The sequence below is a fragment of the Helicoverpa zea genome, chromosome 4 (assembly GCF_022581195.2).
Source record: "Helicoverpa zea isolate HzStark_Cry1AcR chromosome 4, ilHelZeax1.1, whole genome shotgun sequence".
Taxonomy (NCBI): domain Eukaryota; kingdom Metazoa; phylum Arthropoda; class Insecta; order Lepidoptera; family Noctuidae; genus Helicoverpa; species Helicoverpa zea.
In genome coordinates, this window is record NC_061455.1 from 13,888,183 (window position 1) to 13,913,917 (window position 25,735).

General features: G+C 42.5%; 1 protein-coding gene across 9 annotated transcripts; it reads right to left on the minus strand.

Moving 5' to 3' along the window:
* Window positions 1–2,282: 2,282 nt before the first annotated feature.
* LOC124629551 (reticulon-3-B) lies at window positions 2,283–24,647 on the minus strand. 9 transcript variants are annotated; one of them, XM_047162987.1, is made up of 7 exons: window positions 23,373–24,642; window positions 15,143–15,178; window positions 7,808–8,015; window positions 6,183–6,284; window positions 5,756–5,862; window positions 3,782–3,887; window positions 2,283–2,501 (listed from the first exon to the last, which is right to left on the minus strand). In XM_047162987.1, exons 1-7 carry the CDS (start codon window positions 24,028–24,030, stop codon window positions 2,447–2,449), a joined length of 1,272 nt encoding a protein of 423 aa, XP_047018943.1. In that variant the 5' UTR covers window positions 24,031–24,642; the 3' UTR covers window positions 2,283–2,446. The 9 variants fall into 9 exon arrangements, 8 of the variants coding, with proteins under 8 accessions (XP_047018943.1, XP_047018947.1, XP_047018946.1 ...); XM_047162991.1 differs by lacking the exon at window positions 23,373–24,642 and adding an exon at window positions 21,709–21,972; XM_047162990.1 differs by lacking the exon at window positions 23,373–24,642 and adding an exon at window positions 15,274–15,418.
* Between the last annotated feature and the right edge of the window lie 1,088 nt (window positions 24,648–25,735).

The window sequence follows — 25,735 nt, forward strand, 5'->3', positions numbered from 1 at the left end:
TATTTTATCCCGGTGCGGGCTTCCCCACATTCTTAAAAACTCTACATATGTAGTTCTGACATATAAGCCATACCTCTCATAAACATCGATATCCATTCATTTCATCCAATAACAAACATGCATCACACTCGAAGTGCATTTCATGTCTAAGATTTATTAGTTTTAAGAAAAAAAAACATCGTAATTAATATTCAAAGATTCTTAACAATAAGTTCCTGGTTTTAATATATTACATGATTTTGAATTCACTTAGATATAAATAAACTTTTTGAGTAATGAAGAGTGTAGGCAAAATATGAGCGAAAATATTATGTCACTTCTGCAATTCACATCAATGAGGATGACTACATGTCACAATACGTCAACAAGATGTCAACAGGCGACATAAGCGGGTACATTATTTGTATGGATGTTCTTGTCTATCGTTAGAATATATGTCAATGGCCCCTGGTTATTAAGTGTCGCCATCTGCGATTAGCTTTGACCGCCTTTGACTATGTTCTTTAACGTCATGAAGACACTAGAAGTGGAGACACACTTCGAATACCCACCTAAGGCCGCGTTTCCACTGACGCGGAGCTGGGCGGAGAGGAGCGGAGAAGAGCGGTGAAAAGTGGTCAGTGTTTCCACTGAAGCGGAGCTGGGCGGAGAGGGGCGGAGAGGAGCGATGAAGATTTTGAATGCACCTATATAGTGACGTAACGAAGACAACTGACACACTGCACGCGAGTCACGCAACGCCCCGCTCCGCACCGCTCCGTACCGCCCCGCTGCCCTCCGCTCTGAACCCCAATGCTCGCTGTCCTCCGCTCTGCACCGCCTCGATGTATGAATATTCGCTCAGCTCTGCTCCACCCCGCTCGTACTGTTTCCATTGAAGCGGAGCGGAGATTTCAAGCATAGTCATTGGTCAATTTGTGCACCGCTAAGCTCCTCTCCACCCAGCTCCGCGTCAGTGGAAACGCGGCCTTAAGCAAAACACTATTTCCCTGTCTGAAGCCCGACCCTTTGTTTCTAAGTAGGGTGACCATAATTATACTGAACACAGGATAGCTATTTTAATTTCTTTAATTTTCTCGTTTTTGCACTTTGACCTACCTCAGATCTCAAAAAACAATTTTAGGCGTTCCAATTTAATAAATAACTTATTTTACTTACATTTTTATCGCTTAAAACCAAGAGAACATCCACAATTTACAAGCTTTTAGATTTGACAGATAAAATCGAGGGCGAAAGCGAGGTTGTCGTTGCGGGCGAGGATGTTTCGTGTTGCTGAATACCGCATTCCATACATTTGGCACCAAATGTTAGTTCTATGACGCGCCGTCAACATCATTGAAGCGCTGCGATCGCGCAGTTTTAACTTTATAATGAATACCGCCGAGTTTTCATCTGATGTTTCAACGATGATTTCTTGGTTGTAAAGATGTTTTACCTTAGTGAATCGCCCCCCAGCTCTTCGTATAACTGATTCAGGGCCGTCTCTAGCTCATGTAGCGCCCGGGTGCAATCATGACCCAAGCGCCCCCTATGAACTGAAAGATTGTGACTTGAGTAGTTCGAACGTCGTAAATAAGAAAGTTGATACGGAAAGTAGGAGTTATTTTCTTGTTAATAAAAGGACTTAAAAGCGGCGCTACCTTCTAGGGTCGGCTAGAAAAGGATGAAAAAAATAAAACCAGTGGGAAGTAAAGCACGTGCGAGCGTAGCGAGCGCAAAAAAATTTTGAGCTTTGGGTCACTAAAGCACCTAAACTTGTACAATAAACAATAGTGCAAGGTGAAGTCGCGAGCGTAGCGAGCGCGAAAATTTTTGAGTTTTGGGACATAAAAGTACTCTAATCAAGTTAGTTAGTTAGAAGGAACAAGGAAGGAAGGTACTGCCAAGTGAACAGTAGCCGCGAGCGCAGCGAGCGCGATTTTTTTTGAATTGTTTGTTTAAGGACTCTCAAATTAAACTCGGAATTAAGCACAAATAAAAAGAATCCGTCACTAGATCGAGATCCAGTTGTTTTTGTTACTTTGGTGTTCCAACTTTTTGTTAAATTGAGGACTCAAAAAGTAAACGCAGAATGAATTATCTAGAAATAAAGAAAAAATGCACATTTTTTTTCTTGGACCAGATATATATTTTTTCATCATATTTTTTTTATATTAGTTTGGGTCGTAGCGCGAGACCCCCCCAAGCGCGAGGCCCTGTGCGATGGCACAGTTCGCACACCCCTAGGGCCGCCACTGGTGCTACGATATGATGACATTTGGTAAAGTAAATAAAAACAACACTCGGTTCGACAGTTATTTTAATTTAAAATTTCAAAAAGCAAATACAATAATCTCCGCATGACTCGTCTCATAAAGCTTTACACGTAAAGTAGTTATCTTTAATAGTACATAATAATAAATATAACAAACAGTGAAGTACAGGGCGCTCGCGTGCAGCCTGGCGCCTACTTCTCCTTGTCGCTCTCCGCCTTCCGGCCCAGCGGCACAGCCGCCCGCACCCTGCGACAGGACACGAGCGTCAACACATGCACAACTCAATCAATAGGATAAGAGCTTTACAACTCCAATATGACTGAGAATAATGAAAAAATATACTAAATATTAGAGTCAATATGTAGGATAGTTAGTTAGTCGGTTATGTCGCGGTGGCCTACAGGGTAAAGAAACGACTTACTCTCGACGATATATCATATCTTAGACAACAATGGCCGTGTTTCGGAAGGCTGTAAACTGTATATCTTTGGCAGTCATTACGGGTAGTCAGAAGCCAGTACCTAAGTCTGACAACCAGTCTTACCAAGGTGATTGGGTTTCCTAGGTAACTGGGTTGAGTGAGGAGGTCAGTTAGGCAGTCGCTCCTTATAAAACACGGGTGCTCAGCTACATCCGGTTGGACTGGAAGCCGATCCCAATATAGTTGGGAAAAGGCTAGGCAGATGATGATATGAGGTAGTTGGTTAAAAGCCCGTTGAAATCATGAAAAGGATAATGCCCAATTTGGTTTGGAAGCTGGACTTAGTGCTGCTTAGACAAATCACTTAAGTGGTGCATTAGGCACGTTAAAAAGACGTTGATTTCAAAGTACATTAAAATATATCCCAGGAGTCCAGAGAAAATCGGCCGCTTATCTTTACTAATATTATAAAGCTGAAGAGTTGTTTGAACGTGCTAATCTCAGAAACTACTGCCTGATCTATTGAAAAATCAGGCATACATTAATATTCATGTGTCTTTTTGGAGTTCCCTTGATTTTGTTGTCTCTATCATCAGATAGGTTCCAAAACTTCACGGTCATGTAGACTTATCCTATAGACACTCAATAACATGTTTTTACCCGGACAATTGCCCCCGATTTTCAGGTTTTCCATCATCAAATCCTGTATTGATGACAATGGGACCAAAAAGCATGTTTACTCTTGCATAATAAAGAAATTTTCAAATCGGTTTAGGGATTTTAAAAAATAGAATGCAAAAAAGACAAAAAACAGTCGAATTGAGATAAAATAGCTTTCAAGAGCGAAGTGCGGGCAACAATCAACATTCAAGGAAAGATTTCCTCATAACAAAATGTTTTTTTTTCTGGGACTATTCCATTTTAATATTTTTTAGTTCATGTTAATGCCGACCCCAACATGATTGGGAAAAGGCTCGGAGGATGATGATGTTAATGCTATGCTACATTCCTAGGCAGCACTGTTTCCAAAATCTTGGCATTGTTCTTTGATGACTCAACCGGGTTGAATACACAATGTAAGGCACGTGTGTGTTGGTGTACTGACTTGGCGGAGATGTCGTTGATCTTGGCGCGGGCGAGCTCGAGGTTGGCGTCCACCTGCGCCTTGTTCATCTCGTACGCCTTCGGCAGCGTGAACAGCGCTATCCAGCCTGCAAACACCACGCACTACTTACTGTCTGCGAGAAATCATATGCTTACAACACTTTGCAATCTAAACTCCATAAATATCGCTTTGCTCTAGGACCTTTTACCATAGCTTTTTTGACTGTGACAAAAAGAGTAGCTAGATACATAAGTGTATATAGGTAAGAATCATCATCACTGTTCAAGTTTACGAGCAGGGGGCCGATTCTCCTAATTTTACTTAAGCAACATTCGATTGACGTTCGACTCGATTCGACTGAGATCCGATCCCGACTCGATTACGATTGAAGCGTATGTAGCATTCCGCTATTTTTTCTTTGAAATAAACGTTTTTATCCTTTTCTGTCATTCAATAATGAATCAGGGCCCCGATTCTCCTAACTTAATAATGTCAAAATCGAATCGCAATATGATCGCAATAGCAGTTTTAACCATATCTGGCATTCTGCTACTAATAAAAGACCAATCGTATTCGATTGACATTTGATTGGTGTGCGATTGGCCTGCTATTTTAGTGATTTTGGTCTATACGGTAGTTTGCTCTACAATCATATTGCAATCGTAAATCATTTGCAGACAAAATGATACATTATTGAATGACAGAAAACGATAAAAACGTTTATTTCAAAGAAAAAATAGCGGAATGCCACATACGCTTCAATCGTAATCGAGTCGGGATTGGATCTCAGTCGAATCGAGTCGAACATGAATCGTATGTTGCTTAAGTAAAATTAGGAGAATCGGGCCCCAGTTTGTCTGCAAATGATTTACGATTGCAAAATGATTGTACAGCAAACTACCGTACAGACCAAAATTACCAAAATAGCAGACCAATCGCACACCAATCAAATGTCAATCGAATACGATTGGTCTTTTATTAGTAGCAGAATGCCCGATATGGTTAAAACTGCTATTGCGATTCGATTTCTATTCGATTTTGACATTATTAACTTAGGAGAATCGGGCCCCTGCTATTAAGTAAATCATTATATTATGTAGTAAAGTAAATAACCACCGGTTTAGATATAGGTGGTTTTATAGTCTTAGTATTATGTATACCAGGCACGGAAGACCTCACTACTATAAATACATAGTTTAACATAGTTTAAATATTTACACATATATCAACCGCGCTAACCACGGTTTTCCCTTTCGATCGATCTGTGGGGCTTCTATTTAATGTGGTCTTGAAAGTAATATGAATAACAGCGTCTGTAGATGCGAGTGTACTAGCAGTACGGAGCAACTGCGCGTACGTCGAGTGCTGTGCTCGAGCACCGCGGCAGTCCGCGGCAGTGATGCGCCGCTCCGACACGCGCAACTCGTGAGCAGTGACCTAATCGCGCTATTATTACTACTCATGTCACATGCATAAGTGTAACACCTTCTACATTATATTCTACATGTTATATACGAGCTTTTCGTCTCCATCAACAGATAGTTTCAGATCAGATTAGCGTCATTGTGTGCAGTCGAGTGGACACGAGACCAATCGACCATGTAGCGTAAACATGTTCGCTATGAATCTGAAAGCAACAATATGCATTCTTATCTAAATATACATTTCTATTGAGTAAAATAGTACAGGAATAGATATTAATTTGAGTATTTTACTATTCTAGATTAGAAGCCTATGGAAAAAAAACTAGCCAGTTACCTATTGTAGCGAGGGTATTATAACCGTGTGTTCGGCTATGATTATGACTGCGCTCACTAGACAGAAATTACAATATTGACCCTGATTGCAACGGTAGGTTCTGCGAGCGTAGCAAAAGATCCTTACGTCCTAGGCCCAATAAGTAGGGCAGGTCGAAATAGCTACTCCTGCTGAATGGTTAATCCGGGATTGACTACAAATGAGTGTAGTACGCACCGAGTATGATGAGCGTGATGCCGTTGAAGCAGGCGCCGACGTACGTGAGGCACCACAGCAGCACGCCGAACTTCAGCGAGTCCACCAGGTCCTCCACCAGGAACAACCTGGAACACGAGTCACACGACGTCAATCTACTGGTGCTCAACCACTACATAATCAAGAATTTACCTAGGTACATTTAATAATTGCGTCCATGCCCGATTTCTCCACGGCGACTGTTCTCATTTTAAGGAGATCAGCTAGTTGCGCAGGACATATTATAGTGCACAAGCATTTGCAAATATATGATATACAATTAATAATATAATTAATTAAATCAACTGTTCTAGAGCAGCCTCCACAAGTTTAGCCGAAGTATACAGCTGGGGATAATAAATTGGGAAGCATAAATGGATTGTAAAGGAGCAGTGAACGCTGCGTGTACCTGCGCAGCTCGGCGAGCGCGGCGTTGAGGTGCGCGGTGGCGGCGGCCGCCAGCGCCTGCGCGCGCTCCGCCGGCACGCTCACGTCGCGCTCCAGCAGCCATCTGCGACACCACGCGCGAGTCACTCACGGGTTAAACTTCTACATATGTTATTCTGATATATGACCTTATACAAACTCATTTTTTAAGAAATTTTATCCAAATCCATCCTATAGTTTTCTTTCGCATTTATAATAGGTATGAGTGGGATGTTATTCTCTGACACATGACTGCTGTTCATGAGGTATCCTATCACTTTCTCTGCTATTAAACATGACGCAAAAAAAATATGATGATCTTCAGAGCCACTTAACAGTAGTTTGCCCCGATTATTCGTACCGGTAGCAGATAAACATGTATCCAATTTAATTTCTAATAACTGTTTTCCAAATACGTAGTAGATACCTGTCTAAATTCATATTGGACTAGATTCAGTTCAAAGAACAGCACTATGCTGGCAAAAAATATCAAAAGCCTCAGCAGTGTTGACGTCACATTTCGCTTTCTAATGCATAAAAAATCAACCGAACCCACGCAAAAAATATTGGGCACGTAAGTGTATTTATTGGTTTTAACATAATTTTCTAAAGACTTCGCGTAATTAGATATCGCACGTTGCCATAAGGTGAAACAAAGTGGGACTCGGTCGTCCGAGTGAGTTGACTTATCAATATGACACGCTGATAACTGGTCAGACTTTATTAATACTACTCTATTCATGTAATATATGAATGCTGCTGGTTCACCAAAAACTTTTTAGAAATGAAAGATAGTCGGGGCAAGAAAGTGGTCTCGTTCGCATCGTTAAATGTTTCGTACAGTGTGACGGAACCAGTGCGCTGTTGGAGCTTAGTTACACGTTGCGTATGTTCGCAACATCTGAATAAACACACGTGCGACAATCACTTTACATTGTACGCACAGTACACACTGAACTTGTCCACGGCTATCCAATGCCCCTTGTCTACGCGACCAGTATCGCAAACTGTTCAGAAATGTATCAATGGATCAAGTAATGTGTCATTTTTTCACTAGTGCCGCAGCGACAGATTTTGTAAGATGCAACATACATATGTACGTCTTCGCTCTTAATGTTTACGGTATAATGAATTTGAATAATGGACAATTTTAGGAAAATTACTAGGGTTGACAAGGCAACGACCTCTACGCCTGTGTAGATAATTCTACATTGTAACCAACTCAGTTTTATAACAATATCGAGATGTTTTTATTCAGTACTTGTCTCTATGACAATTTTCGAATTAGTGGTGTTTGCAGAATGAATAATAATTCCTAATAGAACAGATTACTAAATAGTTACGTATGGAATCAGACAAGTCGTGTTATCAGACAAGACATGCTCTCACAAAAGTGAAAAACTGGTTCGTCAAGCTGAACACCTGGCAGGTCCACCATTCTTAACTAGTAGCAGGGTACCTATACTATTAGTTTAGAAAGGTCAGAAGTGGAAAGATTACGTTTTGCTCTATAGTAGATGCATACAAGTCTGAAGAGTAAGTAATTCATATGCTAAGAGGAATGTAGAGTATGTATTTATTAGGTCGAAAAAAGTGGGTGCGACTCACTTGAAGGGGTGTCCATCATTAGTCTTCTGTACGGCTTGTAGCACGTTCTTGTAGATGCGGAAGGCGACGGCGGCGGAGAGCGCCAGCAGCGAGGCGTAGGCCAGCACCGACACCACGGAGCAGCAGGCCAGCGCCACCAGCAGCGCCAGCCCCGCGCCCAGCGCCGCGCCGCTGTGCGCCGCCGACCGCCAGTAGATCAGCGACTCCACTGCGACACACACGCGCACAATACAGCTCCGAACATTACAACTATACTAACTTCGCCAACCACCAGCGTGTGGCTGTCTGCCCTCAGGGTGACCCACTCCAGTGTCGCGATACCTCTACTCAACTTTACGATCTTTTGGTCACGGAGAAAGTAACGGCGGTGAAACTGGTTCTATCCGTTCGATGATCTCAATAATTTTTAACTAAAATCGTCGAATGTTGCCGTTAACTTAAATTAAACAGCAGCTATGAGACTGTCTTATCATTTTTTTTAAACTTTCAAACTTACTGAATGGAAGAGCACTCGACAATTAGTACGTCTGTAGATAATATTTTATGGAGCGAATGTATCCGATGGCGTTCCGGATTCACTGTTACTCACAAAGTGGCCTGTCCTGTCTCTTTAACAGACCATGAGAATTTACAACACACTGCACTCGTGTATGACACATTTGCTACTCATATTGAGCTCCCGCAACTCCTTGAAAATAGTTGAATGTTCTTTTAAAAATATGGGAACAGATGCGATTTCGCGTAATCTATAATAATAAACGATGACAGAAAACTTAAGTAGCGTTGAGCAAGAGCACCGTATGTCGGGGAGGTGGGCTCGCCACGTCAGTAGCGGCGCTCGGCTCGTACCTGGTCCTCGGGGCGGCAACGGCTCGTGCTGCGCGACGTGTCGCGGCGAGTGCTTGGGGCGCGCCATGGCGACGGAGTGAGAGCGGCGCGGCACATGGCGCTGCCCGCCGCCACGCGGCAACCTTTCCCACACGTCACCGCGACCCGCCGCGCGCGCAGCCACGCGACACCCGCGGCTCTACTACCGACACTACACTCTCCTACGTGCCGCCGTGACGCGCCTTCCGTCCAATCGATGCCCTTCCAGAGAACGGCCTATGAGCCCAATAAGTACGTCGGGTCAACTTTAACACTGAACTTTCATTTTGAAAGTTCGATATCTTCATTACTCTCAGATGTATTCTGAATTCAGCAACATCAATATTCCAATAGGAATAGGTAAATAAGAATTTATTGTTGAAGAACCAGACACTCGAATAATACTGATTGATAGATGAATCTCTTTAATCGAATATTATGTACCTAGGTATAATGATTCATGTTACTATATCGGGAGTCTACCATACGTGGGTTGAATTAATGTTTTAAATAATGTTGATGAGGCAGCTTCTATTAATACACAATGCCTTCATAAAAGGAGTTCCATATTCTAGAAACAACTGCGTTCTGCCGGCTTTTCATAGAGCGCTGCATACATAGTTGCAATTTTCCCACTCATGCAGTGAAGGATTTCATAAATTTTTGATACTTCATAGTTTTGATGTACTTGCAACTTATTAAGAGTTAAAAGTTATAAAATTTTACAAACTAAGATTATACAAATATAAACTCGCATCGAATTAAACCATATACCATTGCAAAAGAGCTCATAAAGTGCGCCTTTGACCAATCAGATCTCAAAATATATTTGTTCAAAAAAGGTCCACACAATACGCCAATGGACAACGTACGTCTTACAATAATAAATGAGCTGCAGTGAGCATAAAGTCTAATAACACAAGAAACTGCGATGTACTTAATACTTAGCATGTTGTAATGAGTTAGTGGTGCACGCGGTGCAGTCGACTTCACAAGCGACATGCCTACGAACGAGTTTGCTCACAACGTAAGCGTAGAAACTGAAAGTGAGTGCGTACTTATGTGGAAAGGCTTTCATTATCAGTGTGCGCTCGCGCAGGCCGCGCCGACGCCGGAGCGCGACTCGCCACTACAAACACGCAGGCGCTCGCTCCACGCACTTGGCAGTGAGCGACGCGCGGTCAATGCCATTCGCCTTAATTGCCTTATCAATACGACGTTACTATGACAACGCTTTACGTCCCTTGAGTTATTCCGTTATCTGCTAATGTTCTGCTAAGTTCTATGAACAGCGTGGCTTCAGTTTCTAGACTGCTTACGTATCATCATTTTGCTTATTGATAAGGAACAAAAAACTGTCTGAAAATGATAACTACATAATTATTATTATCTGCATTGCCAGTTTGATAACGTACAACAGCGCAATCGTTAATTACACTGCAGTAATTTAAGAATATTGCCATCATCATAACATACCTAATAGGAATAGTTTGTCAAGCTTCTGAGTTATTCATAAATCGAGATGAGCATCTTTTAGTGATTTATTAAGCTCAGGAACATCTCAGGTACCACGTGTAAAGCAATTGAGAAAACTGCGCAGGAGTAACAGGACAGCTATTGAGGTTATAATGGCCTCAATAGGTACATATTTTGACACCAGTAACTCCCCATTTGGGATATTTAAATGAGCCATAATCAAAAAGAGATCTTCAATATTTTTATTATTTTAATAGGTACGACTTAACTCATTAGGCGCTTTCTAGTGGACTAACTTTGGGTAGTGGATTATCATGTTTAACTGGTCTTCTTTATTTGCTGCAAAATTTATATTTATGAAAAAATATTTTGTTAGCACTTCCACTCATCTCAGTTGGGAACTGGCATTGAAACACTGAAAACTTCAGGAACACAGGTACCTGTCGTGTTTCACTGAAGGATATGCGAAGGAGATTGCGCCACATTACCAGTTTTGTAGAGCGATAGCCCAGTAGCTACGCTCGTCTTTGCACTGAGATTTAGATTCAATTTGGAAACATATTTACACTTTCTTAAATAAATATGTTTTGATCGTTAACCAAAATCTTACAAAAAAAAACACTAAATAGATAGATTACGAATTCGTAGTTGTTTTTCTGAAGCAATTTCACAATATAGTGATGTCTCAAAGGGATTCTATCTGTTGGATTCGGTCTCATATTTAGCTATATAAGATGCAATCCCTTTTGTGATAGACAAACGTATTACGTAGATATGGGCGCTATCTACGTTTTATAAATGCAATATAAAGAAGCCCTATAGAAGCGGCCCGGCCGCCTGTCGGGCTGTGCCGGCGGAACTCAGTCTGCTTGCAGTTTGTGTACACATCTGCATATTACATGATTGTTAATTGATTCCGTACACAGCTGGTCCGCATTTCTAATCAATGAAACGGAACATAAGTCTGTCGGCAGTAGCGAAGAGCTCGCATGAATGAATGGCCGTAGGGCGCGAAGTGCGGGCATATCAGCCTCTACAACTCTGAGTGAGACAATGCGCGGAGGTCGCCGCGCCGTCACACACGCCGACCAGTGATAAAAATAACGCTCAGTCCTCGGCGAGTGGTGCCCGAGCGCTGCCACACGCATGTCCACTACACGCATAAACATACACATCCAACTGATGCTTCTGACATTTTCTTACAGATATTATTGCCAAAAATACCATGCGCTTTACAAAAAAAGGGCATTGGACTTGAATGATGAACGTACTGACGAAGCTTTAAAAACGTAAGGAATCATTCAATTATGTAGCTATAATAGCTTTACATAAATAGGAACTGTTCACAAAGGAAAATAACCGTGATAAGGTGAAGTAACGACTCTTTGTCTCCAACGATAGTCTGTCAGGTCAAAGAGTCCACGATATAACCAATGAGGTTTAGATCGACAGATATCGATTTGTTAGAAAATATTCAGCAACAACTTGCTTGGCAAATTGCGCAACTTCTAATAGACGGGACTAAAACTGATTGTGTGCAAGAGATCAAAATGAGACAGCCGCTCATCGCATGACGTATCACAGTAAAAACTTTGACGACTTATCATTAATCAAATATTAGGTATGAAACCAGAGTAATTTTGGTCATTCGACTACAGTGATTCGTGATCTTAAAAACACGTTTGTTAACCTGTTTTGCACTTGATGTAGAAAAACCAGCAAAATATGCTTTAATGTCTCGAAAGACATACGTGTATCAATTCTTAGACAAACGATCGCCATATACTTGTCCATTGAGCGGAGCCCGCGGCGGAGCAGTGACTCCAATATACTGCATGTGTTGTCATAGCTACTTGTCTCTATTTGACAGTTGGTATATGACAGGTGAGGATCATACGCCGCACTAACATCAGCGGGTACCGTGCGCCGCGGCCCACCTGTGCTGGAGGAAGCAGCTCATCTACCTGCTCCCCACTTTGTCTGTGTCGTCTCATTCATCCTTGGATATTTTGTTATGACACTGTTCACGAATTCAGCTAGTGTACGTAGCTACCTTTTATGCAATCAAAGATACGCCAGTTAGCAATCATTATCTAATCTATAACATAAATATTTCAGAAATGCCTTTCGAAGTAAGAGTTCTCAATTCAGAAATATGACCAGTTGATAAGTATTTTATCATAATATATTCTCACGCTCCGTCTACGTCGTGTAATGTAAGTGCGACGACGGTTGCTATCATAGTTCGCCACGTGGCGTTTAAGGAGTCCTCGACATTTGTTATCCACGCGGGCTTACTTTATTTCCTAATACAAAACCCGTATATCTGAACTTATAATATTGTAATAAGTAACGCGCCGCTCTATATGTCTTTATAACCTATCGTTAACCTGCGCCATTAACAAAATGTATATTATTACACATATCATAAAGAATCATCATGTATAGGACCTGTTGTTCATGTATGCATGACGCAAGATTCTGTTGTAGCGTCATTCAGTTAGTAAGTAGCCATTAGATCAAGGCAAAAGCAATAAGAGTGCGCAGATGCAATACGAGAGACCAGTGAGGTCACAGGTAAGACAAACAATGCAAGTGTCACGAGCTCGGAACACAGCCACGGGACGGCGAGCGTGCTGCGCCGCGCCGGTGCTGCACTACAATGTCCCAACTAAAGACGTTTAACTGCTGTCCAATAACATATTCTGAAATTACTTCTTAAACCTTCCCCTCTTTAATACATCATGTTATAAATGGGTACCTAAGACTAAGACACATACACAGGTTCATGGATATGCCTAGGTATAGGTAGGTAAAAAAACAAAGGCGTAGTGCTCCCTTGAAGCTGGTCACAGTCCGTAACAGATACCCGGTAGGTAGCGCCTCTGTGTACATATGGACATAGGATTCCTGCGACCTCTAGTATCCGATCAAGTTTCATCCTCGAGCACAACACCAGGAAACAAAGAAAAACCAGCCTTCCGTGATGTCCTGTGATTCCAGTTGGCACATTGAATGGGCTGCGACTATTGAAACAGTGGGGGACACGAGGAGAACAGTGCTGGCGCATTCGAGCCTAATTCAATTAGGGCATTCACTGAACGAACGCCTATCGAACCGACTCTGAACTTACACATTGTAATAATAAGTCACATGGACAACATCCTGTCCTAGACTAAAGGGAATAAGGAACCAACGGTGATGAGAAGTGTCTTAGTTAGCTTCTGTACTACATCTGTATTAGTGAGATCAGGGCCCCGATTCTCCTAAGTTAATAATGTCAAAATCGAATAGAAATCGAATCGCAATATGATCGTAATAGCAGTTTTAACCATATCGGGCATTCTGCTACTAATAAAAGACCAATCGTATTCGATTGACATTTGATTGGTGTGCGATTGGTCTGCTATTTTGATGATTTTGGTCTATACGGTAGTTTGCTGTACAATAATTTTGCAATCGTAAATCATTTGCAGACAAAATGATTCATTATTGAATGACAGAAAAGGATAAAAACGTTTATTTCAAAGAAAAAATAGCGGAATGCCACATACGCTTCAATCGTAATCGACTCGGGATTGGATATCAGTCGAATCGAGTCGAACGTCAATCGAATGGCGCTTAAGTAAAATTAGGAGAATCGGGCCCCAGCAGTACTCAAAAATAGGGTGAACTAATCAAATTAGCCCAAATTAATGATCACAACAAGATATATGCTCGAATATGAATCTGCAATTTGGACCGTAAGTGACTGGCGCTTCATTTGGCAATCACAAATCTTATGGTAAAAGGTAGAAAGCTCTGGTTGAAAGAAGAGAATTTCAATTTCCGATTCGGATGCCATACACTAACGAAACCTTACTTCTTGTATGGATATAAAAGAAAAAGAAGTTCAAAATCTCCGTATTAAAACATAATGCCAATAGTGGAATATTTTGTTTCTTTTTGGCAAGACGCCGTCATTCACCGCCAAAACCAGTCGGCAATTAAAAAGTGATCTTCCAAACGATCTCTGACATGAATTATTTTAAATCGTACAAGTGAGCCGATGAATCGTCAAACGCTATAAATTAAATTGTTACCGGCCTCAGCGTCAGTTAAAATCGGTCTAATTTCATCTTGGCTTGCGATTTGAAGTGTGCAGGGTGAGCAGCACGGCATAGCGCATGCGCGCCGCCACACATTCATTACCAGCACAATATTAATGACATGCAAGAGTCAGCAGAGGCCTGAGCCAGCGGCGCGACAAATACAAGCCCTGAGCCCCTACAGATACAGACTCGGGCGCCGCTGCCGCAGCCATCACAACACACAATTAACTAGTTACGCACTGCACGGCTATCTGCACCTTTTTGTCCCATACTACAGATATAAATACTCGAGACGGTGCAGTGGAATTTTTCAACGTCTGTGGTCAATGACAATATAAGTAATTCGCACAGTTCAAATCAACGTAGCTTGGCCAACATGTTTGTAAGAGACTCTTTTGTACGTAATAAAATATGTTACGTTGACTCCTAAGTGCTACCCATTACGTGACGTGGTTCGGTGCAAATGTCGTATTATTAAATAATAGTGATACATTTAGGACGGTTTTGTCGAACCTTGACTCGACACGCGGAGTTATTATTGTTCTGTCACCGGCAGCGACAGTATCGCGGCTCGACTGGAGTTCGCAACACTTGAAGCGCGGCTGCGTCGTCGGAGCCGCCTGACCACTCGACTATGAGCGACACCTCCACCATCACCACCACCGTTACTAACCACCTTCACTGGCAACACCACTCGTCCCCGATCGATCGGTCGTCGGACATGTCACTGGAGCGGCGTGAACACTGAGCGAGCTCACACGGACACTACGAGCGCTAGCTGGCGGAGTGGGTCACAGTGCAGGGCCGCAGGGCGAGGCGCGCTGCCCGGGCGGCGACGCGGCCCGGTTGGCGGCGCGCCACCTAAACGTATTTCTGCCCTCCGCTCTCCACGACCACTCACCTTCGGGGTGCAGTCTCTGCGGGTCGAACCAGGCATCTGGAATAGAAGGCTGCGCGTTAGCGGGTTAGTCGCGACAGACAGAGAGGGAAGCGGGCGAAGCAAAGCCTGCGCGAGGGGGAGGGGGCACTTACTCGGGTTGAGGACACTGCAGAGGGAGGGCCCTGAGTCCGGCATGCTGGTGATTTACGTAACGCGAGCGTGAGGTGGATGAAGGCGGCGGACGGAGCGCGCGCCGCGCCGGACTCTCGCGTCGATACTGGCGGCGCAGCCCCGCGCTCAGCCCTCCCGCCGCGCCCCGCGCCGCAGCGCCCGCCCGCGCCCTGCGCACGCATGCGCCGGCCTCGCGCGCCACGGCACCCCTCGAGTGCAGCACCAGCAGCGCCGGCACCGCACGCGGCTCCCCTCGCCAGGATATATACACACTAAGCTCGCGGTCGACTCGCGCAACGTTACATACATCATGCGGTTAGTAGCTACTCGTTATTCCGGTGCAGGCCGGCGATGACAGCCTCGTTATTTACATACAAATATTATTTCGAACACAAGGGACGAGTAAGAGCGAGATAACGCCGTCTGGTAACTATCCTTGTTGATTAGAGCGCTCGCGGCTCGCAGGTCACGCGCCGCGGCCTACAATAATGTCACAGTAGAGCTGTACTGACCTGCAGAGTGCAATCGCCTTTCGAGTCCTCACCCGCGATCTTAATTATTTTTTAAGGGATTTACGAAAGTCACGACTATTATGAAGGAATCAAGTAAAGGTCGCGCAGAGTAGCAGTGTCATCGCGACGTTGTTTTTCGTGTTATCTACCTTATGTCGCGATGAATCATGGAGCCGTGAAGCTGACGTTATCCTCGTTTAACACACAATAGCTACAACATGTTTCACACAATATACCTACAACGCTAATTATCCGATAGGTCTGCTAATTACTTACTAACTTGACCACGTATGTTTTGGAATCGGTAAGTAAGGTCATCTTAGCGCTAGTAAGTGCATTATTTACTTGTGTCCATGAGATTCTGTACGAAAAACTGTCTTAGCTAAGAATTATTTTATAACAAATGGGAACTTTCAAATCGAATTGCCTTCATGCATCGTCAAGCATGCAACAAAAAACTGGCAACAGAATGAAATCTGCGACTGTAAACTACTTACAACCAATCAAAAATCCTCATAATATCAAAGAAAATAATGAACGCGACAAATACCACATCTGAATAGATCAGTAGATAAGCCCACCATAATGATTAGATGACAAAGTAAGTACATGTGACACATTGAGTCATGACAGACATAGACTAAATAGACACAAATAGCCACATCAGCATCTCGGAGCCAACAGATGTAGCGAACGGACTACAAGCTCCACAGCAGATTGATTAGCATTGTCAAGTGGGAACACGACACAGCACAGCACAGCTGAGGCCGGGCTCGCCGGGCGTCGCGTGTACAGCCGGGAATGACTCACCCGGCTCACCTCCATTATGGGAATTACACGCAACTTGCAAAAAACCAACCCTAAAACCGCACGCTCATAGTCATTTCAGAGTTAACATAACATTAGAAATATGCTTTTGCCTGAGTACAACACAAGTAATTATTAAGTTATCTGTGGTACTTTTATAACTTTAATTTTTTCGAAATATTTCCTTATTCCTAAGATCATCATACTCAAAGATTTTAGAAGGAAGACTACTTTTTAGAGTTTTATAGTCTTACCTATCCTGTAATTTGTAATGTTCTCAAGTACATATTAATCAAACTTCCAAGAGTAAAGACGAACGAGTCAGGAATATACAAGCGTATACGCTTACACATCAGCATATTCTTATTCATAAATTATTACTGCTTACTGGAGAAGACATAACTATTTAGTAATTGTATGGACCTCGTGACAGAATTCTACGCAATTGTCGGCTCTCCCTTAATTTTTGCTGGTCACAGCCATGGGATGTCACTTCATCATTTATCAAATACTTGTAACTTTAAAATAGTCCAGGACAGCTTTCCCTGTGTACAAATCAATTGCTGTTTTATGCCGAAGCATTAGTACACACCCACACGCTAAATACTGGCCGTGACTTCGGATTCCGGAGCCACGGCCGGGCTACCAGATGACGTGTTCAAATCGAATGCTACTGTTGGCTGTTAGTTCTTTATTGGGACATACCTTAAGTCTTGCGAAAGTGATACAGAAGGCGAAACTCTGTTAGAAGGCCTCTCTTAATAATTTAAGAAGTTAGTTCCAATTTTGATAAATACATTTTTGGTTGATTACCTACAATAGAAGAGCATGTGATAGAAAAATATTAAACTTCGTCATAATGTTGGTAGTAGAACATTCCGCGATTAAGCAGATTGCATAGTAAATGAAACATGGGTGACGTGTGCGACGCCATGTCGCGCCGGTTATAAATAAGCCGGTGCGAGTGCGAGACGGGCTCGGTGACGTCACCGGCTACCTGTGCCACTTGTACATGCCGTCAAGTTTCCGCCCCTCTTTTGAGGTTAATGAAACTTAACAACGACACCACTTCATCAAGGAAATAACCTGTTCATAGGGGTGAATTGCCACATGGTTTTTTTTGCAGTGCGTGTGTCCAAGAGGATGCAGTGGAATACGCGGGATTTGCAAACAGGGAAATAATAAAATGAATATTTTCCAAGTCCAACATTGGTAACTTTCCTAATCTAGCTAGATATGTTTAACAAATTAAGTTTAAGACAGGTTGGGATGCACGCGGATATAGAGGTCTCCGGTTAGCAACAGCTTGATCCGTTTATATAAAGAGAGCAGACGATGTGTCTGAACGGTGGACGGCGAGCGACGACGTATCGATCGCCACCCGACCGCCCTCGCCGCCACCCCACTCGCACAGGAGGCCTAGCCTTTATTGCAGGCATGTCTGGGGTTTTACAGATATTCTGTTACACTGTTAGTAATCCAGAAACACATGACTATATAGCGAGGCACAAAATCCTACGCAAAAATATTTACAATGGATCACGAAAATAAGAGGGAGATATTATCCAAATTCGAATCTAAAACCATTGTTACGTTGGAAAAGATGGCTGATGATGAGGAGGACAGAAAAAGTAGAGATTCACAGAGTGACACACTCTGTGCTCGAACTCTACTAGCTTCGTCAAATGATGGAAAACATCACAGGGTAGGCATTAGATGTGCGAAATTAAGTTATTTTTAAATTCCAGAAAGTAACAGCCGTTTTTCCTGCGTCATTAAGTGGATCAGTGGGTAAATACAAAGGGTGACAGGGAAATGACGTCACTCGTTGGGAGGGCACGAGGGTCACAAAGGGCTGAGAGCTACGTTTTTGTGAAGAGTTTGAAATTGGGTCAACGAGTTCGCACTTGTACAGAACACACGCTCAACACGGAGCATCTGCTGCGGTTACTGCTTGCTCCTTTTTATATTTAAGCTGAGCATTCAAACATGAAAGCAATGGACGAGGTTATTTTTTAACGACAGCAATTATTGGCTATTGACTAAATGAGATGTGACTAAACGTCATCATAATTCACCATCATAATCTGGCTAGCAGTTAAGCCGTTGATGGTGAACCATTTATCTACTTCCATAATGCTAGGCTCTAGTCCCCAACTAAGTCGTGTTGGTTATCAGCAGTGTTTGTGCAGTACATTATAAAGCAACTGCCTTACATCTTTTATTTTATCTATCCAAGTGAATCGGTACGACTGTTTGATGTTCTGATTAGGCAGGTATACAGAGGTGCGTTATGAATTCACGATGCGAGATACATATACGGTCCTATTGATGTTTTTCAAAAAAATATTTCATCTAGGATATTTTTAGATTTGTATTACCTGTCGAGTACAAAGTAGTTCAGAGAATCTAAAGAGAAGAGAGCCGAGACACAATCTATTGATACCTTAATCGAACTTTTGCTAAGTAGGTAAATTAAGGAATTTTTAAACACCTTTATATAATAATTTTATTCGGTGTATTTACCTACAAAAATATTATCGGGCTATGGGAATACAAGATCAGGTTTATTATTTGTGATGACTTGATATTTTGGCAATAATAGGTATTCATTTCATTATTCTCTGAATGCAAGTATGCACAACCAATTTAAAACGTATGTAAAGAATCAACAAAGTAGGTACCTATAGTAATATCACGATTCACGATATTATTACCGATACGTTTTTGGTACAACTACTGGGAAATACCACATGAAAGTTGTCTTACTTATGTGTTACTGGTGGCGTTGACTAAATTCTCCCTCTGTATGTTTGTGAAAAAGAACCGCTTTGGGAGTACAGCAAAAGCGTGTTTGTGTTGTTAATATAATTTGATATAGCATTTTTACTGATGGCGCTGAGGTCGATTCGGACGAACAGAGCATTTGAGAATAAAAATAAACCGGCCAAGTGCGAGTCGGACTCGCGCACCGAGGGTTCCGTACAAATCCTGTATAGATAAAAAGCGAGTCTCGCGCCAGCCGCAACTTTCCACATAGATAGGTTTGACTGCCATTGTGGGATCGATAGCAAAGATCAGATATAGTTATGGGAACTCCTTTACAATTTATAACGTAACCTTGTGTTGGAGCTTATTTTATTTTAGGTGATGAGAATTCACTACTAATGGGATCTTTTATTTTTGAGGGATTAATCACCTAACGAGCCCCAGTTTCAGGTTTTTTTCGAAACTGCCTGACGACTTGTAACTGTCGAATTGTAACAACGACTGCTAGAGAGTAGGATTCGGGGCTGCTGGCTTTATGTTTCTAGAGCCTTGACAAAAGTGTAATTCTGTCCCTTTCTTTGTTTTATAAAGTCGGCTTTATTTTATTTTGTAGCATTTTACAAACAAATCCAACTTCAAACATATAAAAAAGCAACAAGAAAACAAAAGCAAGAAAGAAATTAAAAAGATGTTAGGTGCATCGGTCTAGAAGTCGGTGTCTAGAGGATGCATTATATTTATTTTAGCACCGAGATCTAGACCGATGCATATAAACAGTTTTCTTGTTGATTTTAGAAGTTGTTTTTTTTTTTGTAAAAAGTTTTTATTTTTAACTTTTGTGAAAAGTTCTCGTCAATACGAATAATATAAGCCCAAACACGACGTTACTAAATCATACCGTTGAGGAGTTCTCTCGACTTTCTCACGTCTCCATCATCAAGAAAGCTCTATACCTTCACTGTTTGATAGTATCACCAGACATACATCTGAGAATCAAGTTATAATCCTATGCATGCCTACAATTTCTGATAGTTGCCCTCGATTTCTCAGGATTTCCATCATCAGATCCTGACCGAATGACAATGGAAATAAACGACGAGTATACTCTTTTACTAAAAAGAAATGATTTCTCAAATCCGTCAAACTTGGTCGTTTAAATTCCCCATTAAAATGAGGAAAATATTTGATTTGATTTGATAATATTTTAATATTTTATGTAACTTCAAATTTATCATTTTCGCAATTTTTCCTTTATCTGTACTATATAACGTTGCTTCTTGCCGAATTTCAAGATTCTGAGTTCACGGGAAGTACCTTGTAGGTTTTGATTCCCTAGCGTGTGACGGAAATTCGTCCAAGGTGTCGGTATAACTGCTGTATCTTTTGATCGCGTTAACTTAGATGTTTGATTTTTTCACTGCCTAAAGGGACAATAGACCTAGGTATTTGGTATAAATTTCAATTTGATACCTTTATTCGTTCGTGAGAAATAAGGTAGTAAGTTTCATTTTATTAAAATATTTTTTTTAACATTATATAACTGAAAAAATGAGATTTTCGTAATTTTTCCTATATTTGCATTATATGACAATACTTCATGTCAAATTTCAAGACTCTGAGTTTACGGGAAGTATCCTGTAGGTTTTGATTCCTTTGCGAGTGTCGAAAATTTGTTGAAAATATCGACATAATCGGCTGTATCTTTTGATTGGCTTGGCTTAGAAGTTTGATATTTTCACAGCTTAAAGGGACAATAGACCTGAGTACTTCATGTGAATTTCAGCTTGATACGTCCACGCGTTCTTGAGATAAAGGGTCTTGACAGACAGACAGACAGACAGACAGACAGACAGACAGACAGACAGACAGACGGACAACAAAGTGATCCTATAAGGGTTCCGTTTTTTCCTTTTGAGGTACGGAACCCTAATAAGATGACATAATATACAGAGATACGCGATACGTTACTGAATATTCGCGGAAGACAAATCTTGTCATCTATGTAAAGAAGAACTTCAAACTAGGTTGGCCAATCTATTGAAGGATGTCATTTCTAATCTAAATCTAACTGCGGCAGTGTTAACAGCTCAGCGGAAGCACAGCTGACGCATTTTTGTAAAGTGCGGATGCCATTTAGGATTTATAAAAGAGAGAATGACCTAATCCTTGCAGACCACCTCCTCATCCTCCACCGCTAAATTTCTACATCCACAAAACCAAATTATCCCGATTAGGACTTTTTTTTGACCAATTTTCCAAAATGAATAAAGTACCCAAAGCATTTGACAGCCACCGACACCCTTTCAATATCAGTATTTAGATACTCACGTGTGATGACGTCGTCGGTCCCGGAAGCCATGTTCACACACAAAATATCCACACAAAAGGCAAGTCCTCGCGAGGTGAGTCACAGCGGGTACACTCTGCGCGGCGGGCACTGGCCACAGTGCGACGTGAGCGCTCGGCGGGTGCTCCGCTTGTGAGCGCTCAGCGCTGCTGCTTCAGCGATGCTAAAATTAGCGATGGTGGCGTCGTGCATACCGCGCGTCACTCCGCCGCCGCCGCGCCGCCGACACCATGCCCACTGCCACTTCTTACGTTTAATCTTATCACAACAATTTTGATAACGAACAATTTATTGCAGGCAACTCTTGGTAGAAAATGAAAGCAGCAAGATCATTGCTCCTTCTCGTCGGCAAAAGGGTGAACCAAATATTAACTTCCTTTGGAAATTCAGGAGGATCGCCGCTTTTGTTTCGCGTAACTGTTTCATTTCTCGTATTATTCTACTCTAAATTATTATCAGTCAGATAGATACGTTTCGAGCAAAGTCAACTTCATGTCTCGGTCTCCTTCAAACAGAGGAGATAAGATAAAATAAGAACCATTTTTTTCTACATTAACAATTATCTCAACAATAAAACTCTAAAATGAAGTCAATAGAGATAGCAAGTAGGTATGCTGTTCTAATAAACAATTAACAACGAGCAATACTAGGAATCGATGCCGAAAGGATATGCATTATGAGTCATGAGGTTCAATAAGGTGTAGCGGTGCCTCCTTTACCTAGTAGAAAGCTAAACTACTACCGACCGACCGACTGCCCAAATTATAGAATCAAGCTGAATATTCGGGTTCTCCAGTTAAAGGGAGATAACAAATTCAATGTCAATGAATACCATGGATTCTTTTATAGGGCTGAGAGCTTCCTACATGACAATTAGAAACTTTGCTACTGCGATGGGTTATCATATGGGGTTGTGGGTGACAAATGTGATCAGAACGAGTGGTGGTGGGACGTCCGCGTGCAGTGCGAACGTGGGCCCGCGGGTGCCGTTACCCGCCGCTGCAGCGCGGTCAACGCTCTTGCCGCTCCGCCACCTCTGCGGCCAACCTCCTCCACCCCTCCCTTCACTCCTCCCCGCCCCGCACACCCCCATTGCGATAGCGTATTATTCCATATTTTCAACAAAAACAATAACGAAATTACCTATTTCGGTAAAGGCGGGTGATTAACGGAGATCAGGGTTCATCATGATCCACTGTCAATATGACCAAGATTTTGACGTTCGATATTTTACAGCTCACCATACATATAAGTAGGTATCTTACATTTTGGTTTTACGTGTTAAAATGATTTTATATAGTAAGTAATATGCAGTTGAGGTGCTACAATACACTTGTGCGCATAGAAGAGGCGTGCGGCCATTGTTCCCCTGCAGACGTGATTGTTCACGGTCTGTAGCGTGCGCTGCTCACCTCCAAACGATACCATTCTAATTTCCTAAAACTTACCGTGTCGCGCAAAAAACGCCGAGCGCTAGCGACACCAAACGAGCAATGAAATCACCTAAATTTTTAGCATTAGCTAACACCGACAACTAGGTACCTATATTTGCAGCGATACCATAATAATGGGTTTCAAGTAGAATAAAGATTTGTCAAGGTATTAATAAAATTAGCTTAATTAGGTAATAAATAGATCATCTTACCGAGTCCCATCTGGCAAAAGATGACTTCGGCCTCAATGACATGCGCCACAGGGCGCTTGGCCACCTGAGCAACTGGCTTCGGAGGCGCGGCCGGCTCCGACTTCATGGGCTCTGGCTTGGGAAGCTCTGGTTTCGGGGGCTCAGGTGCTGGCTCTGGTGTCGCTGGGGGCTTGGGTTCCTCAGGCAAGGGCTTCTCAGGTGCCACCGGAGCAGTGGGAGCCGGTACTGGTGCTGGACCAGGCGCCGCTGCGGGCGCCAGAACAGGCGTTGGATCATGCGGTGGCTCTGGCGTAAGGGTGGCGGCCAGCCCTGCCTCGGGCCGGGGATCAGCGCGGTGCATGGGCGACTCGCCTGCTGTGTCCGCGTCAGACTCGCTGTCTGTGAACTTGTCGGCGATATGATCTGCAGAGGCGGAGGGTGCACGAGGCGCCTCCGCGAGCAGCTCTCGCTCCATGTCGAGGAAGTTTCGCGTGGCCGCAGCAGCGGGCTGGCGATGTGGCGACTCGGCGGACTCCCGCTTGCCTTCGCGTTCGAGGTGCTCGAAGTCATCTGTCGAGTCCTGATCGCGTTTCATGGCGGGCTCCACTGGCGGCGCATCCGTGGCGGGTGCGGGGTCTCCGCTGGCGAGACCCCCGAGGAGGGCGTCAGCGCTATCCATGGTTCCTTATGTGCAATATAAAAAGACCGGTGTCGAGAGAGATCGATAGAGTGCGGGAGGAGCGCGAGTGTGAGAAGCTGGCGAACGCGGAGAGCAGGGCGGGTCCTGTCGTGTGTCCTCGCCGTATCGTACTGCGGTCTGCAAGCCGTTTGCCGGCCGCGGCTGCACGACGTCACTCAGCACGAGAAACGAACGGTATTACTCATCGCCGACCCCTCCGATGCAGCGGGGGCGGCGCCGCTTGCCGGTAATATAGATAATAAATTGATGAAAATAAATTATACTAGATTAATAAAAGACTGTAAAACAAGTAAAATATTTTTCGAAACTATAGATAGTCAATTATTGCTTTCAATGTAAATCAATTTTCACAAAAAGATGATGTCTGTAATGCAAGCAAGAAATTGCGAAAAGTATTGACTTTCCGATCCTGACCTTTTTGAAGGCGCGCTCGCTCGCTAAGTATGCTCTGTTTTACCGACACTGCATACCACACTAATCGGATACAACCAAGGAAGGATAGCAAGACACAGTATAGCAAAGAAATAATTTTGTAAAATGCCGCAAAGTACGGACTACACAACGGGAATATACTAAAGACTACAGACAGATTACAGCAGACAGACGACGACTACTAGGGAGTACCGGCCATGCACCGGCGACATCAATATCCACTAATCAGCTGTTTAAGTAGTGTTACCAATTATTAACAACTAGCGACCCACCCCAGCCCAGCTTCGCACACACAGGTGTAATGCTATTTACTGGATGTTATTATATATTAAAGCTTTCTCTTCAATCACTCTATCTATAAAAAAACTGCATCAAAATCCATTGTGTAGTTTTAAAGATTTAAGCGTACATATACAGGAATGAATTTTATCCAGTGCGCAAACTTTGTCAACTTATAGTTAAATAAGTTTTATAGATACGTATATTTTTATTTTGTAGTGTTTTAGTACAAAAAAAGAAAAGTTATTGATATCGAAAGATGTTTATTTTGTAACCGATAGTACGGTCACAGTCGTCATAGTATGCACGGCGGCAACGCGAAACCGGTTTACTGATGGAGCTTCGCTCGGCGCGCGTAAGAATAGTTGGTATCCATAATTTGCTGATTTTAGGGCGGACAAAAGAATGAAAAAAAATTTTTTACTGATGATCCAGATATGTTCTGTTAACGATTCTGGACCACCAGTTTTTTTTTGCGCACTGCTTAAAATTCATTCCTGTATAGATAGAGTGATATAAGGACAGAGAAGTCAACTTTGTTTTATACTATGTATTGATTTTCTGTTGAACTATTAATACAGAAGTGAGTTTATTTAAATTATATGCAAAAGCACATTACAGAGTACATGGGCTCCAGTTATGCTGGAGCTGTTAAAAAGTTCAACGCTGCTGTATTGGTGATCTTTGGATGTTAGGGCAGCCTAGACGTTCCATAGAATAACCAAATATTACGAATGAGGGATTTTCTTGTTTCGTTATTGATGCATAGACGTTGACTTTGGTATGTACGTTACTGAAAAGAACGGACCGTCATATCTTATCACTTTAAATCTCAGCCTTACCTTCAATATGTATTATCTATGCTTACCTTTTTCCTTTTTTACCTGTCGTCTAAGTTAACTGCATTTAACTGTCATTTGTCAAATGTCACTGTCATCGTCTTGACATTTCAAAAATAGACAGATGTGATGTC